Here is a 19,717-nt window from a genome sequence, read left to right on the forward strand (position 1 = left end):
GAAGGTCCTTAAGTGGACTTTTCCTAAGAAACCAGAGGCTTTCCTTTTGGGCATGGTGGGCCAAGTGGTGTCAAGGAAGGATAGGATTTTCTTTATGTATGCCACTACAGCAGCAAGAATTCTACTGGCAAAGTATTGGAAGACGCAAGAACTACCTACTCTGGAAGAATGGCAAACAAAGGTGATTGACTTTATGGGACTGGCCGAGATGACGGGCAGAATCCGGGACCAGGGGAAAGAGACAATGGAAGAGGACTGGAAGAAATTTAAAATATATCTTAAAAATAATTGTAAAATTGAGGAGTGTTAAGATGTCAGGGGGTAAGAAGTAAAGAATTGCAGCAGTAAACAGAAAATTTAAGAATTTTTTTTTTTTATGAAAGGGAATTAGGACAACGGACCTAAGGGTTGCTAAAGAACCATTAAACAAGGATGCAGGGATGGGGAGGTATGGGGAAGTCAAAGAAAGAAGGGTATGAACTGATGAGCTTGAAGTTGTACTGTTTTATATTGTTCTTTATTATTTGTGTGGAAAATTAATAAAAATTATTATATAAAAAAAAAAAGTTCCATGAATAAGGTTTAACAACACAGTAAAGTGGCATGAGATAATGAAGCAGAAAAAGACAATTATATGCTAATTTCTGCTGCCAGAGTTCTGAATTCTATGCTTTCCCCTGTAACTTTTTCAATTCATAACCTTTGCCATTTCACACCATTAATAAATCCTAAATTTAACATACAGTGGTGCCCCGCAAGACGAACGCCTCGCAAGACGGAAAACCCGCTAGACTACAGGATTTTCCGTTTTGGAGGCGCTTTGCAAAACAAATTTCCCTATGGGCTTGCTTCGCAAGACGAAAATGTCTTGCGAGTTCCTGCGGGTTTTTTCCCTCCCCCCCCCTTTTTCTAAGCCACTAAGCTGCTTATCAGCTGATCCACTAAGACGATAAGCCCCTAAAAGCCGGTAGAAGCCGCTAATAGCGCTAATCCGCTAAGCTGTCAATGGGCTTGCTTTGCAAGACGAAAAAACCGCTAGACGAAGAGAATCGCGGAACGGATTCTTTTCGTCTTGCGAGGCACCACTGTACTAACTTAAAGTACTGTGTCCCAAGCATCTCCTCCTCTTAAGTCCAATTCTACAATATATCTCTGATTTGGTTGCCCTTACACTCTTCATAATATCTAGCTACATTCACTCTGCAGTAAATCATTGGCCTTTGATACTTGAGGTGTGTGCTTTTAGAACTCATCCTATTCCTTATAATTGTACAGTAGTTTGTTTTAACTGTTTTTAAGTCTGAAGTTCAAACTGTTGAAACCTGCCCTGGGACCTGCTGGAGAAGGGCAAGTAATAATTTATTTCTCCTACCACCCCCTTTTAAACACAAAATCATTATCATTCAAAAATTTAGGAACCTCAAAATGCAGTATAGTAACCATCCACTGAGGTCACTGTTGAATCACAAACCATACTACTTAGTGTGAGCTGAAGTTCACAAGTTTAAAATTAATACAATTTTTCATAAATGAAACAGGGGTGAAGTGTTAAAAAGAAAATTTATGCAAAGGCCTATAAGACTACACAGGTTGCCTTAAGTGAAGAATCCAATCTGTATAGTTCAACCAAGACTGGAAACAAAGAGACAAAATCTGAATTTTTAAAAATGTTTAGAAAGAAGGCAGGAATCAAGAATGACTCTTCAACAGGTATTAAGAAACAAGTTTAATATGGACAGAATGCCGCAGAGCTTGGGACCCTCAGGCCCATGGGCTGAATGCAGTCCTACAGGCCTCTCTATCCAGTTCTCAGGGCTCTTCCCCAGGTCATGCTCCCTCCACAAATACTTCTGCCTGGCTGGAATGTATCCTGCAACTGTGATAATGCCTCTTGCTTGCCTGCAAAAACCTCTGATTTGTGTGAGACTAAAATGTAGCCTGGTGCACTAACGTAAGAGCCACATCCACACCCACTTTTGCAATACTGGCATGTTGACTCCAGAAAAGCTGACCATGAGGAAATTCAGCCTTCAGGCTTACCCCTGAAGTAGATGGGATACCCATACACAGGCAGCCAGGACACCTTTGGTGAAGGCTGTTCTCCAATTGGAGCACTCACAGATCACAAAAGTAGAAGATGAGGAGGAGGAGGAGACACAGGCACTTCTTGTACTATTACATATTTCTTTCCTCTAAAGCAGGAATGGCTAACCCCCAGTTCAGGCAATTGATAACAGGTCCCCAAGGAATTTCTTCTGGCCCCAGAAGACCAGAAGATTTTGTCAGCTCTAGTAAAAAAGGGGGGGAAGTAGACATAGCACTCATTAATAACCCCCTCCTCAACTAATCTGCACAGATCTACTGAGAAGAGGCTGTGTGCCTGTATGTACAAGCAAGATTGTGGTGTGGCCACAAGACCCACCACTGACACGCAACCCTCATCGAGTGTTGGTCAAGGGTGAAAGTGGCCCTCAGACCAAAAAAGTTACTCATCCCTGCTTTAAGGCAGATGGTGGAGAATACTGTTTAAGATAGGATACCAGGCTCAGTAAACTGCTACCTTTATCCTAGCAAGGCTATTCTTATGTGGGAATTTGCCAGAGTCATAAAATGGAATGTGCAAGCGAAATGGAGGAACCAGAATAATGTAGAAAATAATATTAATGACCTTGAATGTCAGGAAAACAGTATGAACCAAAGCATGTCTCTGAGTCAATTCATATAACCACTGGATGTGTATTAGCTGCTTGAAATTCCTTTACATGCCAGCTCACTGTCCCTGGCTAGCCGCTCCATACAAATACCACCAGAGCAAAAGTCACATGTCAATAAACAAATGCTACATTGGTACCTGGTTTTCCATATATGGCACTGTCTGTACACCATTGTCTTGTCACAGGAAAAGAACTAGCGGGCAGGAACTTCAAGTAGTTACCACATATACGAAATGGTTGTATGAGGTTTCTGAACTCCAAAGAATGTAGTGCATGTGCCTGAGGCATAGACTTAGACAAGGCAAAGAATCTAGGGACACACACTTTTAGACTTATGATCAAGAATGCCACCCATCAGACTATATACACTACAATGCAACTACACAAAGCTACTGATGTAACAGGAAATGTCATTTTTGGTGACCATTAGTGAGAGCCATAATAAAGAAATAAATCTGAGTACCTCCAGAGCACATGGCTCTGGAATTCTTGGGGCACTTTGCTGCCTTTTTAAAAACTAAATTGCTTGAAGATTGTTACATAGAACAATTACACTAGTAGCAACGTTACATTAATTAAACATTAAACCAACTAGCACTGCTACAAGCAAAAAAAATTAAATACACCCTCACTAGATGAGATACATTGGACACTGCCTTTTTCTGCTACTGGAGCTGAGCATTTTCTTTTACTGCAGATTTTAAGCTTTTAACTAAATTTGTAAGCACTAGTAGCCCATGTCAAAGGATTCTTACAAACCTGGAGCTGTGAACGCTGTTTTCAAAGCTCCCCCGCAGGGATCTGGCAAGGTGGGGCCTTGTCACTGGCGGAGGAAGGGGGGGAGCGCACCGCCCCCGGCAGCGCAATCCCGGTGGGATGTGATCATGGCTGCCCCCCCACCCGCACTGGGCATCAGGCCCTCGCAGGCGGCGTGCCATGCCCCCAGGACACCCGCCAGCCTCGCCCTCGCCTGCTCTCCACCCCCCGTTCCCGGAGCATGAAGCTCCACCACTGGGCCTTGTGTGTCAAGGGAAGCTGCCTTATACCAAGTCAGACCATCAGTCCACCTAGCCATACCTGAAGATACCAGGGATTAAACTCAAGACCTTCTGCATGCAAAGCAAGCGCTCTACCACTGAGCTATGGAAGAGAAGTAGGTCCAGCACTAGCAACTGGAATACCTGGGAATTGAGCAAAGAGGACTAACCAGCATTGCTCTCCCCAGCCCTTCCCTTTTGCTGCTGCCAGCCTCCTCTAGAGGAGAAGAAAGGGAGTCAGCTGTAAGCCTGGTAGGAAGTCCCTGCCTGCTCTGAACTGAACTTAATCCAGGCTGCTGTGGGCTCCTAAAGTGCATTTACTAGCACCAGTTTTGTGGACCAACTTAATTTCAGTTTTTTTGGTAACTTTATTTTGGTTGTCTTAATTATAGATGTCATTATAATACAGAAATTACCCAATGATTGTTTTTATCTTATTTGAATGAATCAAAACCAGTGCAGCTGCTTCTCTGCTGGTGGTGGAGGTCGCAAGGCAGGTACGCTGCCCATGTGGGCACCTCCTCACTTCACCTCAGGGGCAGGACAGCCCTGGTTCTAGGCTACTTGCTCCATATCCCAGCTTTGCCGTGCCTGGCCCTCTATTTTATTTCTGACTTATCGCCCTGATCCTACAGACTGGTCCCAAGCACAACTCCTGGTCCTCATTGTGTAAGCCATCAGGAGTAAGTTGCATTCCATTTTTTAAGACGATGGCTTTCTCAGAATAAACCTGGAGTTATGCCCTGAAGCTAAACCTCTTATGCTGAAGTTCACAAGGGCAATGGCTGGTTAGTTCAGGTGTTGCTGTTCTTCAATCTGTCCTGAAGTCCAGGGCTCTAAAATGAAGCTCTTTAAATAATTTTCAGCAAAGGATTCTGCAAGCATAGGTTAGCTAATCTACACATCAGCTTGTTCTCCAAAAACGCCTCTCTATATTCACATTAAATGCACACAAGTAGAGATATATAACTTTGACACACAGAGCAAGTTCTCATTTTTAGTAAGATATTTTTGAGTAAAGTCTCTTTAGTGTCTCTATAGGTTCCAACAAAAAGCATAGCAAGACAGCCCTGGGCAAAGGAATGCATGGTGCAGGTGAGCCCTGGGCACAGTTGATGAAAAGATCCAATTGAATAACGTCCAACCTTAATGCACTATCTTCCCCACAAAATATATAGCCAAGCTGCAACGGCACATATTGTTACATATTCCACAGCAAGGACTTGGGGGGCATAGCTCCTTAAAGTTGTAGTAATAGTATTCCACTCATGCTCCATTTTTACTACCAGCTGTAAAATAGCTCCACATGCATCATGGTTTTGCATCAAAATGAACACAAGTCCAAAGGGACATGCTAGAGCAAATTTACAGCTTTGACAGGACTTTGCACCCAAGGCTGGGTGCACAGGAAACAGCCAGAGAAAAGTTAAGGTTTTCCTGCAGAATTACTCTCAAAAAATCAACCGCGCCTTCCCACAGACACACAGGAGTTTTGGAAGATTGTTTTTAGCCAGTTTATTTCAGGTTACTGTAAGCCTGTGACTTATGTGCATTTAACTTGTGAACATTCAGCTTTACGTGTGTGGCAAAAAAAATAATACGGGGCAGAAAAGGGCTAAGATTCCAGGAAAAAAGACTTTGGCAATCCCACCTGCCACTGAACCTAGTGGGTTTCAACTATACACAATTTTGGCTTCAGGCACAACCCCCAGAATGTAATGCCCGTGTAAGTTTCGGGGTTAGTGTAGTTCCTCTCCACACAGCAAAGTAACATAAAAGAAGGCACATCTACAAGATGGCTAATATTGAGCTGCATCTCCTCTAAGAACTGAGGCACAGATTAAAAATACTCTTTGAAACAAAGTAAGAAGAGGGCCTAGAAAGGAAGTTGAAGATGGTAGCGTGATTTAAAGTGAATATCACTCCAGTATTCTCCAGGGCACCAATTATTGGGGAATGAGAAGGAGGGGACCTTAATGAAATCTACACCCCCACCCTCCAATTTCCCCCCCCCCCACATACCCATTTAAGCTAAGCAAGATCCAACCAAATTAGTATTCTATAACTTTAGGTAAGAGGACAATACAAAAGGGTTGGGCCCTTGATCCACCACAACCACCTTCAAGCATTATGGTCCCATTAGAAACAAACAAATAAAACAAAATCAGGAGGAAAGTGCTTAATATAGCTTTAAAATACTTGAATGCTTAATGCATATTGGAAGAAACACACTTTGTCAGCCCAATGAAATAATATACTAACCATATTGGCTCACAATTCTAACTGCAAACCTGAATTAAAAACAGCCAGATGACATGGCTCTACTGAAACCCACAATCCTGAGTGTTCATTACCATGCTGACGAGGAGGCTCATTTTGATTTAGCAACCCTTTCCAATTCAAAATATTAAGCAGGGAGACTAGAGATCTCCATAGCCATAACAGTATAGAAATCTCAGCTGCATAATACATAACAGTCATATGCAATATCCTGAGAATCTCCACTTTCATTTTTTAAATTAATTTTCTTGCCCTGCTTAGCTGTGAATAATGCTGGATTATTCGCATTTAGAAGGGGAAACCAGAAGGGATACATATTGTTTGGGCTTCTGGTGATCATGAAGGAAAGAACTAACGCATCTCCCTAGGTCTACCTGCACTCATACTGCCAGAGTATCCCAGGTGTTTCTTTCCCTTCCACTGCTCTGCCAGAATAACTTCCCAAACTGTAAATGCCACCATTTTTAATTAGACTTACTGAGCAATCCTAACACCAGATCAACTTGCTACCTGGGAGTTAGGACTGTGGGGATGTGGTGTGTCCTCTGCTGACTGAAAAGAGCTCCAGCGGCTGGGGCTACATCTGCTGCAGAGGCCATTACTATGCCAGTGAAAAAGCACTTATCTACTGTTGGCAGTGTTCCCACTGACAGCAGTCAGCATTGGGGCCCCAAACAGGGTGTTCTGGGGCAGGAGTGCAATTGAGGCAGCCTTGTAATCACTGGATCCCAGGCCCCTTCCCATTCAATGGGCATTCCCTAGGAATGGTCCTCCCATCCAAACAAGCCTCGAAATAGATCTTCCGGGGAGGGGGGCGCTGGCCAAAATAGACAACCATGAATGCGGGGAGAGGTAACTGTGCCCCCCACACCTCTCATCCTGGACTGTCCATGCCAGCAAGGGCTTGGCATGTGGTGGTGGACCATCCATCGCTTCACTCCCCATTCCTCCCCACATCAGATTGCACTCTTAATCAAGTAACCCGAGCAAACAAATAAATTTGACTTTCTGAATAATTTTTTAATTTTTTATTGCAGAATATTAAGTATGTGTTGCATAGAAACACAGACCCAACTGGCAATATGGGAACCTACGCAGTGTTTCCAGATGTATTTTCCACGAGGATGGTAAATTCTAAGCAAAATTGCGGAAGCAAGTTGTGCAATCAAGATTGATCCAGAGACCCGGAACAGCTGGAAAGTACCTTTTAAAGTGGTAAAGAACACTGGACTTCAAAATTACCACTGAGTGAGAAAAATGCAAACAGGGAAAGTCAACAATTTGAGGTGCTGTAATTCCAGCTCCTCTGTCAAATCCAGCATACATTCACACTCAAAGCTGTTTCGCTATCTTGCAAATTAGGGGAGTTGGCTATTCCCACTGAAAAGAACACAGGCAGTGTAAAGGACAATAAATGCATTATCACAACTTAGAAAAGATGAACTTTCCTCCAGAGTCCATGCTTTCTTAGGAGAAAAGGCTCGATAAAAAAATGCATCATGAAGCTCCTCATGCCAAGAGAAAAACAAAGAGGTGGAACAGCAACTTACAGGAGTGAACAAAGGGAAAACATATGACAAATTATTATGAATTTCTCTAACACTTTTAAATGCAGAATATGTTTCTGTCTTCATAATGACCCTGTGTAGTAAGTAGTTTCTCATTTTAAAGATGAGGAACTGAGGGTGTAAGAGTGGATTGCCAAAGTGTGAGCTTACAAGGAAGCCTAAGATCTGAATATTCTAATCCAGATTCTACAGTATCTGCTAGTGAGATATAGATATCTCAAAAAAGGGAAAGAAAAATGCTTAGGAAACAACTACTCTTCAGATGCAACATGTTGGAAGACACAGATTGCAAAGCCCTCAATGCCAAACAGAAGGTCTCCTGTAGAAAACTAGACAAACTAAAGCCAAACAATTACCTGTGGATGGATTTGCGGCTTGTCACATGTGGCCTCAAAATCCAGCACTAAGAAGTAGTGATACCTCTGCGGGGGAAAGGATGACATTGCTGCCATGGAAGCAAAGCCGTGAGACGCCAGTTTCCCGGTTGTAATGGAACTGTACCGCTGGAGAAAAAACCGCAGAAGGGAGCGCAGAGTATTCCTCGCTCTTGGGAGTAACTTGAGGTGAAGCCTTGCTGCTGTGGTACGGACAAGTGCTACCATTGAACACCTAGCAGCATCTGGAACTTGAGAGAGAGAGAGAAAGAAGCTGGTGTTACTCCCAGATACACACTTTACAGATCAAAATTTGTATTTCCATGATGGCGGTAAAGTATTTGGGTGGAGAGATGGAAATTAATTCTTATTAAAATAATATTTATTTAAAATACGTACACCCTGCCATTGAAACAAAGTATCCACAGCAACAACAAAATAACAAGAACAGTAAAAATGCAAGAATCAAATTATTAAAATATCATATAATGCAGTTCAATAAAACAGCAGGAGAAATAAAAACCCTTTATACACCTCCCTTCTCAAATGCTTAACCCCTGCCCCCCAAAACCCTTTTTTAATACTTGCTACCAAATAGTGAAAATAGAGCTAAGAGAGCATCTGGTGAGCACAGTAACCATGAGCAGCCAACACTAAAAGTTACTATGCCTGGTCCAGTTCAGATTCAACAATGGATATGACAAATGGAATAGCACATGGGTCAGCAAACTAAGGCCTGGGGGCCGGATCCAGCCCTATTGCCTTCTGGATCCGGCCCGCGAATGGTCCACAGTGTGGATTGGTGTGGGAATTCTGATCTAACGCTGTGCCATTTCACACACACACACACACACACACACACACACATTGCAGTGGTGCCTCCTCCCTCCCTCCTCCTGGCTTCTCCCCACCCTGCCTAGAGGAGGAAGGGGGCTGGGCTTTGTTGAGCTGAGTGCCATTTTAAGCAGCCCCTCTCTGGAGCCAGCCCTTTCACACCGCTCATCGTCTGTCCGCCACCGCCAGCCCCTGCCACTCGCAAGGCACAGGTAAGCAGCCACTGGGGCTCGTCCAGTGCTGTGGAGAAAGGAGGGGAGAGTCATGGGGGGGATTCCCTCCCCCCAAAAAATATAGTTTGGCTGCCCACAAGGTCTGAGGGACCAGCCCTCAGCCCTCTGTGGAAAAAGTTTGCTGACCCCCTGGAATAGAATGAGTAGAACATAAACTAGGAAAACACATGTTCAGCTCCCTTCTAGAGTATGAAGCTCACAGGGTGACCTTGAAGAAGTCACAATCTCTCAGCCTAACCTATCTCAGAGGATACAATGCAGGGAAGACTATGTACATACAATGAACTCTTTGGAGGAGCAAGGTTGTTGTTGTTTTAAATTTTTTTGCTGCTATTTGGCATCACTGCAAACTATGTATACATATGATTAATAAACTTTTAAATCATACTGATCAGTGACTACCTTCAGTGCTACTTACTTGTACCATATTTGTGCAGCTTCTATAGCAGTAGCTTATACTACAGATGTCTAAAGACAGCCAACTGTAAGCTTCACCTGTTAACTCATTCTGACCACAAGAGACCTGCATACACATACCTAAGACCTTGGCACTGAACCCTCCCACCCACCCCCAACCAAAAAAAAAAAAAATCCTTCTCAAGATGCTTGATCTTCTGCACCTTTCCTAAATGGATCTCCAAGATAAAGTTACAGCCTTGCAGAGGTTTCCTATAACATTGTACCCTGGAATACTGAGCAAGGATTAGAAGAACACTCGGCTTTCCACGTTGAAAGCTCAAACTGAAAACAAAGAAACAGAGTTGAATCCAATGATGCATGAGCAGAGTTTCACTAGTGCAACGACACTTTCCCATCCTCTCCTTGTGTGCCACCAAAATATGCTCTGGGGGGTTCCCAAACCTCTGGAGCAGATTGGGGGGGGGGGAGCTGCAGAGCAGATGAGAGGGCAATTCCATTGCACAACAGAACAACCCGAAACTTTTAAGACCCTTCGAATCATTTGTCTATACTCAAAACTAGCATAACGTGCAGGATGAAATTATTCAATACCTTAGTATGTTAGACCAAGAACACATCTTAAGTTGGCTGAGTCACCCTTACTAGACCCAACAATACTAACTGAGCAATACCAGCACCACACACTCTACCTAAATCCATAACTTTTCAGTAGATCTTACTGTGCCATAAAGTTCATCCCCAAAGGCCCTGGCAGGTTAGTGCTAGTTCTTCTCTCCTGCTGATGGAGGCTACTTGCGGTGGAAAACTGCAAAGCTTTAGACCTACCCTCCATTGGTATGTATATTATTCACATCTTCCTGCTGCAAGCAGGAACAGGAAAGACCCTTTGATGACCATTAGGTGGAACAGAAAAGACTTTCCACCAAAAACACAAAGGCAGGAGGCAGAGTCCCTCACGAACATTAGGGGTTATTTATACAACAGACGCCAACTGCTCCTCTGTACCCGTTAGTCTATCAGGTAAATAATGCACGTGCCAAAATACACACTTAATGAGGTAAATAATATGCCTTAAAGAAGAACTAAAGCTGTATTTACCTGGGAGACCAGTGAAGGGCCAGATTAGAAGATAATTGAAGATGAGCAGGTCAGGTAAATACACATTTTATAACCTTCACACAGAAGGATTTTTGGTTAGAGAGATGCAATCACATGCACACAGAAAGGTTAAAGACTGGGCCACTTTGCAAGTGGAGATTTTTACAGAATAGGCTGGTTCACCCTGTGGTGCATTAGCACCAGGGGAGGGGGAGAGAGAAGAGGGGAAATGGCAGAAGTGAAAGATGTTGCTTCCATAAAGCAATGGACCAAGCCTCAGAAACTGGAAAGCCAAGCTACAAAAATAATAAGCAGCTGCCCTTGTAGCCTAACATTATATTTATCCTAGAGGTTCCTTGCCATAACTACCATCTTTCCATCTAGCGCCTTTTATTGTCATTAATAAATACATTACAGCCAAATAGAAGTTAGTAACAGTCACTTCCAACCCATCATAGAGTAACATGTATTTGAGAGAGACGCCTTTTAAATCTTCAAAGCTGCCAAGCTGTGTAGCTGTAGGGCTATCAGGCAGATGTAATGCTCTGGAGTAAAACAGCTTCGCTAATATTTTACTGTGGCAAAACCCAGGCCCTCGCCAACTGTACAGGGAAGTATACAGAACAGGAAGAGCCATTGTATCAAATATTAAAATATATCCAAGAAATGCATGCAGCTGTACCCAGCACCCAGCCACACATGCTTATTTCATATATATACACCTCTTACACATAAATAAATTTTCATGAGCATGAGCAATTAACCCTATTTTAGAATCTAGCTCTGTGATTTGTACAGGGGCTAAGACAAATTGCCCCTTTCCCAGCCAGTAACATGAAACAAGTTTAACTGATACTTTTCTTATTGAATTGAGATGATGGGATGTCTCCCAAACCTATTCATGTGTAAGGCTTCCACAAACAACTGCTTTGCTTCATCTTCTTAGATATGAAGCCTGCACCAGAGCTTGCCATCCTCAAGGGAGAAGAATTTCAGTCATGGAAGAAAAGTAAAGGACAGAAGTCCATAATAATCACACATATCCAGTGCTTATTTTCTTGAAAGAGAAGTGTCAGGGTTCATATCTGTCTGGATATCCATCTTCTAATATGGAAGCCCTGCTCCAGCTTCCAGATTTAAGATATACCATGGGGTAGGAGGACCGTGGTTCCTTTGGGGTTAAGGGAATTCATTCTACATGGGCTGAGAAAAATTCTCCTTCATCACCATTTAACTTCACAAGTTCTGAAGTACTGCTTTTAAAGCAAGTGCCAGGACTCATTGCACAGATTCAGAGGGGAGGAGTTGGATGAAATTAAGAAATGCCCATGAGAAAGAGCACACAAATGGCAATACTGACATTCAGACCTCAACAAGCTACTTTTAGAGAAGGGAAGCAGCGATAACATCCCAGAAGTAATTGTCTCTATAATAGCCCCAAACTTTGAAGAAGTTTTTTTCCTAGAAGCCAGCTCATACGCCATTTTAAACTACATTTCAGTGTTCATCTCCTCAGACCCACCAAAGTGGCATCAGTCCCCAGATACCATTCTGATTCTGAACAGTTAGTGTGGTACTGACTAAGGGGTGTGTGTGTAGGATCCCAAGTCCAAGCTGGGAGGATAAGAAACATTAACAAAATCTGTGTGTCATATTCTTTTTTAAAACATGTGTGTTCTGTAACCTTTATAAACTCTGACCTGGTTTGGGCCTGCCTGGTGCAATTTGGCCCATGACACTATTTCCCTCAAAGCAACACCAACCCACCCATCAGCTGATATTGCTGGTGGCATCAGCTGGTGGGCGGGACTTCCTTTAAAAAGCATGCTCTGCCCTGATCCCTTCAACCTCCAAAAAGGATCAGCATGGAGCAAGCTTTCCAAAGAATCAGCAAAAGTAGGTAGACCCAATTTTGTCTTCATCACTGTGCAACAGAGCAGTCACTGCCAGAGTCGGTCACCAGCACTGGCAGAGACTGCTCCATTGCACAGCAATGAATAAACAGGTGATGTTTTGCAGCACTCTTTGAAGCAGTCTCCTCCCTTTCCCTTTAAAGACCACTGGAGCAGTGCTTCAAAGAGCACCTGCTTATGGGCAATCCCCGCCCTCCCATGCTCAGATGGGATTGCAGGGTCTGCCTTAAAACAGGCGCTCTTTGCAAATGTTCCCCACTCCCTTAAAGGGTGCTCCAGCGATCTCTAAAGTGGGGATGAAGCTGCTGCAAAGAAGAGTTTCCAAGCACTTTTCAAGTGTCTTCACCATTCCTTTCAAGTGCTGATTGCCACAGGTGAAAATCACGTAAAGGGGGGGGCCACGGCACAAGACTAGGGGGCCACAGAGGGAAGTGAAGAAAACAGAGAAGTGACTGAGAAAAGAAAACAGAAAACGGAGAAGTGAAGTATTTGGTAGAATGAGATTTCAGTTGCGCAAATTATTTACGCAGCCTAACACGGAATCGCCTTAACATAATGGACAGAGGTTATCTTCGGTTATCCCTCACAGCAATAGAACAAGATATAAAAAAGCTTGTTTCTGGTCATCAAGCACAAAGGTCACATTGATCAAGAAATACTTAATAGTATAATTTTTATGTAATTGTATTTTGTACTAATTATAAAAATTATAAACAAAACATGCTCTATTTACAAACAAAACATTTAAATGGTTAGCTTTCTACCAGTAGGATGGGGGACCACAGAAAGGAAACAAGGTCGGAAGAGGGTCATGGTTGGGAAAAGGTTGAGAAACACTGATTTATAGCTTGTCAGTTGTCCAGGAGAGCTAAACCACAAGCCAAGATTTGGATAACACAACAAGAGAAGCCATGGTTTAGCACAGCATGGCACAGCAGAGGAACTGGGGAGAAGCAATGCAGCTGAGATCTCCTCTCCAGAAGCTGACACATTAGAGCTTAGCCATGATTTGGCTTAGCATGACATGTGAACTAGATCTCTCTCTCGCTCTCCCTCCCTCCCTCCCTCCCTCCCTCCCTATCTCCCCATTATGAGTCATGGGGAAGGAAAATGAACTATTCAGGGACCTGAACTCCTATCCTCCAACCACAGAAAATCCAGTTGAAACTCACTCATGTAGTTTCCACAACTTCATCAAGCATCATTTCATGTTTTCAACCTGTCACAGGTTCAATATCTATAATTTCTTCAGTAAATAAATGAAAGCTGAACTTCTGAGTTTTCAAAAGATCATTAAGAAATAAAATGAAACGTCATCTAGATAAACACAGAGAGAATGACGTTTTTCCTGCATGTCAAGGGTCAGATTATAACCTTTGACTGAGCAAACCATCCCAACTGGCCAGTCATGTCAATATTTCATATATATTTTCCAACTACAGTGGTACCTCGCAAGACGAATGCCTCGAAAGACGAAAAACTCGCAAAACGAAAGAGTTTTTTGTTTTTTGAGTTGCTTCGCAAGACAGATTTCCCTATGGGCTTGCTTCGCAAGACGGAAATGTCTTGCAAGTTTGTTTCCTTTTTCTTAAAACCGTGCATTCACTTCGAGGAGCAACTCATAGCACGCGGTGTGGTAGCATTTTTTGAGGTTTTTGAAGACTTTGGTGATTTTTGAAGCTTTTCCAAAGTCCGTGCTTCGCAAGACGAAAAAATCGCAAGACGAAAAAACTTGCGGAACGAATTAATTTCGTCTTGCGAGGCACCACTGTATTACTACTCCATGTTGCTATAAAATACGGCTAGGCATCATGAAGTACTTTAACAGAGTCAATGTGTGTGAGACATGGAAAAATGTACAACATTCAAACACCCAATAACTCGGAAAATATCCACCTGGAGGAGTGCAAGCTAAGACATTTATAGACCATTACAGATTATAGAAACTTGTCCATGATTTCATCTCCTACTATTGGTAACTTTTTCTTATGAAATACTAGAATGCTTTAAAAAAAGAGGAGGGGTTAGTTTGCTCAATACATTCTGGCACCTAGGGCAAGTTTGTCTGTGCTCTTGGTCACTAGTATATCATACAAATAATCCTCTCATTTTTCTATTGATCGGAAAGAAAACTACCATATGTCCCTAATCAACAGCTCCTTTCAGATGTTGCCTCCACAAGTAGACTAAACATGTGGAGAGGAGTCTTGCAACTGCCAGTCTCACCTCCAATGCACCCCATTTTCCCTATCCCCATCCTCAACTCATAAAGGTAGGTGCACAAGAGGGGCTGCCTACCCTGTATAGACGTAGGCACTCCACATACTGTGGAAGGTTTCCAATTGCATTGAGCATGTTCACACATACAGTTGTACAGATGATGGTCCCCTTCTCGGATCTTTAGCCCTATGCACAAAGCCTGTATGTGGAGCCAACATGTACAGTTACACGCCCCACATTGACTCTGTGCATTGAGGGAACATGCCAAAGGAACTAATGGCATGTGCATATTTTAAGCATTTTTATACATTTCAGGAACTAGAAATTTCACAGATAAGAAAAATGAAAATTATATCTGATTCAGATGTTGAAAGGTGCTGATAATGTAGATAATAATAATATTTTTTATTTATACCCCGCCCTCCCCAGCCAAGGCCGGGCTCAGAGCGGCTTACAAGCAATAATAAAAACAAGAAGAATGATTACAACTTAAAAACAAAAATAAAATACAACATTAAAATAATGGAACATTAAAATATTAAAATGTAGCCTCATCGCAGGAGGAGAAGGAAAAGAAAGAAAGAGAGAGAGAGGGGGGGGGAGGGAATCAAATTGGCTCCAAGCCAAAGGCCAGGCGGAACAACTCTGTCTTACAGGCCCTGCGGAAAGAAATCAGATCCTGCAGGGCCCTGGTCTCATGAGGCAGAGCGTTCCACCAGGCCGGAGCCAGAGTTGAAAAGGCCCTGGCTCTGGTTGAAGCCAATCTAACTTCCTTAGGGCCCAGGACCACTAAGGTGTTGCTATTTATGGACCTTGAGGCTCTCCGTGGGGCATACCGGGAGAGGCGGTCCCGTAGGTATGAGGGTCCTAGGCCGTGAAGGGCTTTAAAGGTCAAAAGCAGCACCTTAAATCTGACCCTGTACTCCACTGGGAGCCAGTGCAGCTTGAAAAGCACTGGGTGAATATGCTCCCATGGCAGAGACCCCGTGAGGAGCCTCGCTGCAGCATTCTGTACCCGCTGGAGTTTCTGGGACAGCTTCAAGGGCAGCCCCGCATAGAGCGAATTACAGTAGTCAAGCCTGGAGATGACCGTCGCATGGATCACTGTGGCCAAGTCGGGGCGGGAAAGGTAAGGGACCAACTGCTTGATGCGGCAAAGGTGGAAAAATGTCGCCTTGGCTGTTGCTGTAACCTGCGCCTCCATGGAAAGGGAGGCGTCAAGGATTACACCCAAACTCTTAACGGAAGGCAATGGCACTAATTGGGCTCCCGCAAGAGAAGGGAGTTGGTCCCTCATCCCCATGCCATCCCGACCTAGCCATAGGACCTCTGTCTTCGAAGGATTTAGTTTCAATCGGCTCCCACGAAACCATCCAGCCACAGCTTCCAAGCATCTGGTCAGTGTGTTCGGGGTCGAGTCAGTGTGGCCATCCATCAGCAGATAGAGCTGAGTGTCATCAGCATATTGGTGACAGCCCAGCCCAAAGCTCCGGATAATCTGGGCAAGGGGGCGCATAAAGATGTTAAAAAGCATCGGGGAGAGAATTGCGCCCTGCGGCACTCCACACACCAAGGAGTGGCGCGATGACATTTCCCTCCCTAGTGCCACCCTCTGACCCCGACCAGAGATAAAAGAGCACAACCAGTTACGGGCTATGCCCTGTATCCCCACGTCTGCGAGGCGGTGGTCCAGAAGATCATGATCGACCATGTCAAAGGCTGCTGACAAATCTAAAAGGATCAGCAGTCCTGACCCGCCTCGATCCAGGTGTCTACGGAGATCATCTGTTAGGGCAACCAGAGCCGTCTCCGTCCCAAAACCAGGACGGAAACCGGACTGAAATGGATCTAATGCCGATGTTTCCTCCAGAAACCTACCAAGCTGTTCAGCAACCGCTCTCTCAATTACCTTACCCAGGTATGGAAGATTTGAAACTGGGCGGTAATTGGAAAGGTCTAAGGGATCTAATGAAGTTTTTTTTAAGAGTGGACACACCACTGCTTCCTTCAGTTCCCCTGGGAATGTCCCCGTGTCAAGGGACAAATTGATAATTTCAACCAGGGGGGTCCGCACAACATCTGGACACTCCCTAATCAGCCAAGACGGGCACGGATCGAGGAGGCAGGTGGTGGGCCTACCAACTTGGAGGAATCTATCCACATCAGTAGGGAGTATCCGATCGAAATGGTCCAACACTGGACCTGAAGTCAGTCGAGGGGCCTCCAGTTCAGTCACTGTATCTAAATTGGCAGGGAGGTCACGGCGGAGCAACAGGACTTTCTCCGCAAAAAAACTCACGAATGCCTCACAGCTGTGGGTCGAATTTGTGCTTAAATTTGGTTGTCCTCCTAAGGACGTTATTGACCTAATTATTCTAAAAAGTTGTGCCGGGCGAGAGCTAGCGGATGCAGTGGAAGCTGCAAAGTAAGATTTCTTAGCAGCTTTCATAGCCGTCTCATAGGCTTTCATAAGCGTCCTATAAGATGTTCTTGAGGCTCCGTCACGAGATGTGCCTGAGGTTGAGGTATTATGTAAGTAACAGAAATTTACCCACCCACTCCCCTCAAAATAAATGAGACAACCTTTATAGAACACAAATATATCAATCCAATAAAATATTGAAGATAATTTAAAAGTATTTCAGAAATATTTTACATTTGAACATGGCAACACTGGGGTGTGATGAGCCATTCCAGTTGGCTGCATTATTAATTAATAATGATGTGATAATAATTAATAAAAAATAGACTACTAGAAATATTAAGAGGATACAATATCTTAGCTATAGAAGACACAGGTTCTTGAGTGTGTGTGTGTGTGTGAAAAAAACGGTCAGAGCTGAGGCCCATGATAGCCTCCACACACTGTAGGTGAAATTAACTTGGCACTTCCAATTGTTCTAGAAAGTTACCTGACCAAAATAACTACCTAAAGATTCATGAAGATTCACTTAAAGCTTAATTATATTTTGTATTTTGATATCCCTGTAGAACAGAAGCAATATTGTATTGAAATTGGAGCTTGCAGGGGCTGGGAGATTTCCCTTCTTTGGCAGGAGGTAGCAATTCAAATGTATTAATATCCCATTTCACATATTCCAGGGCCAAGCTCTGGCACAGAAACCGGGTTGCAGGACTAAGCCCTGGTAAACTCTGGCTCAATTGAGCTCTGATACTAAGCTAGATGGTGTGACCCAGGAAGGCACCACTTATGCTGCATTATGTTCCCAGCTGCACTACACTGTTTGCCAAGGGGCTACTGGGAAGCCCTGGCACCAAGGCTGCTACACAGCCTGGATATATCAGAGGAAAAAGTAATAGAAATAGGGACTGTGTGTGTGTGTGTGTGTGTGTGTGTGTGTGTGTGTGTGTACACATGCACATCCATCCCCAAGAGGGGGAAACAAAGGCAGACAATGGCAGGGAAGAGACCTCACCTGCCCCACGAGAAATGCTTAATGCCTGCCTTGCAGTTACAAAGAACAAACAAGCAATGAATGATACTCAGGCATGCAACTAATTTTTGCAGTGAGACGTGTTAGCCTATGAATCTTCGTTTTATGGGATCTTTGTGCATAATACTAATATTTAAATTTTACAGGCAAGTGTAATTAAAACAAATCAAACCCATGCATGGGCATAAATGAGACAGATAATTCCAATAGCTGGTTTTCAACAAAAAACCACACCAACCCAGATAAATTCATACAACAGTCAATCATTGGCGTTTGTTGGCATCATTCTGTAGCCAAGTGCTGCAAGGTTGTTGTTCTTTTGTGTAATTTACTAAGGTTATATGCCCTTTTCTTCTTTTTGGTCCTGTCACCATTAAGTCCAATGAGGCAGCATATTGCATCTTCAAAATATACGCCAATCCAAAAGCAGCACCTTCATTCCATCCCCATAATACAAGATCATATTTGCACTGTAGTGTGTACAACCTCTAAACTGTTGCTTTATACATGAGATAACCCACCCATTAAAAGATTCTGGGTCTCAGCCTGAGGGCAGTTTGTGATGCACACGCAAACCAACCAGTTGCAAAAGCTTGCACTGGTATGCCAAGAGCTGGAAGCATCCTATGCCAGAAAAAGTCCATGTATGCAATGGAAAAACCAGCATTCACTTTGTAGGGATATAAGGCCATAACAGCCTTCTCAGGGGTAAGCCTTTCACTTCACCTAGCACTTTCAGAGGGACATGTACCTACATTTCTACACTGGCAACACTGTCACAGTAGGAAAGCAATAAATGAAGCCCAAGTCCACTTCCACTAATCTCCATTCAAATTGCTTTTTTCCTTTTTTAAAATTTTTATTTAAATAATAAAGCAAAAACAGAACACCAAACGAAAAGAAGAAAAAGAAATTGGAAAAAAGTTCAAAAACATCGAAAACATACTTATTGCATATTACTCCCCCCACCCACCCGCAGCTTCCCTCCACCACAATTCAACTTCTTTAAATCTCTATAAAATTTCTAATATGTACATCATATTAGCTCCACCTATAAAAGGGGCTTCATCACCACCATCGAGGAAAAAATGTATATATTAAAACATTAAAATCAGAATGTTGTGGTGCTTTCAGAACTCTAATAATAATAATAATAATAATAATAATAATAATAATAATAATAATTTATTATTTATATCCCGCCCATCTGGCTGGGCCTTCCCAGCCACTCTGGGCGGCTTCCATAAAAACCAAAAATACAGTAAAATCACACGTTAAAAACTTCCCTGAACAGGGCTGCCTTAAGATGTCTTCTGAATGTCAGGTAGTTGTTTATCGCTTTGACATCTGCTGGAAGGGCGTTCCACAGGGTGGGCGCCACTACCGAGAAGGCCCTCTGCCTGGTTCCCTGTAGCTTTGCTTCTCGCAATGAGGGAACCGCCAGAAGGCCCTCGGCGCTGGACCTCAGCGTCCAGGCAGAATGATGGGGGTGGAGACGCTCCTTCAGGTATACTGGACCGAGGCCGTTTAGGGCTTTAAAGGTCAGCACCAACACTTTGAATTGTGCTCGG

At 43.5% G+C, this 19,717-nt stretch overlaps 1 protein-coding gene across 1 annotated transcript in view; it reads right to left on the reverse strand.

Annotated features, from left to right (window-relative positions):
* Positions 1-19,717, reverse strand: part of ERI3 (ERI1 exoribonuclease family member 3) — a 200,039-nt gene that overhangs the window by 173,966 nt on the left and 6,356 nt on the right. The window contains exon 2 of the mRNA XM_079980539.1: positions 7,956-8,224. Within this exon, the coding sequence (XP_079836665.1) occupies positions 7,956-8,201 (246 nt within the window). The 5' untranslated portion in view covers positions 8,202-8,224. The remainder of the gene's footprint in view (positions 1-7,955; positions 8,225-19,717) is intronic.

This window comes from Podarcis cretensis (assembly GCF_951804945.1).
Source record: "Podarcis cretensis genome assembly, chromosome: 6".
Classification (NCBI taxonomy): Eukaryota; Metazoa; Chordata; class Lepidosauria; order Squamata; family Lacertidae; genus Podarcis; species Podarcis cretensis.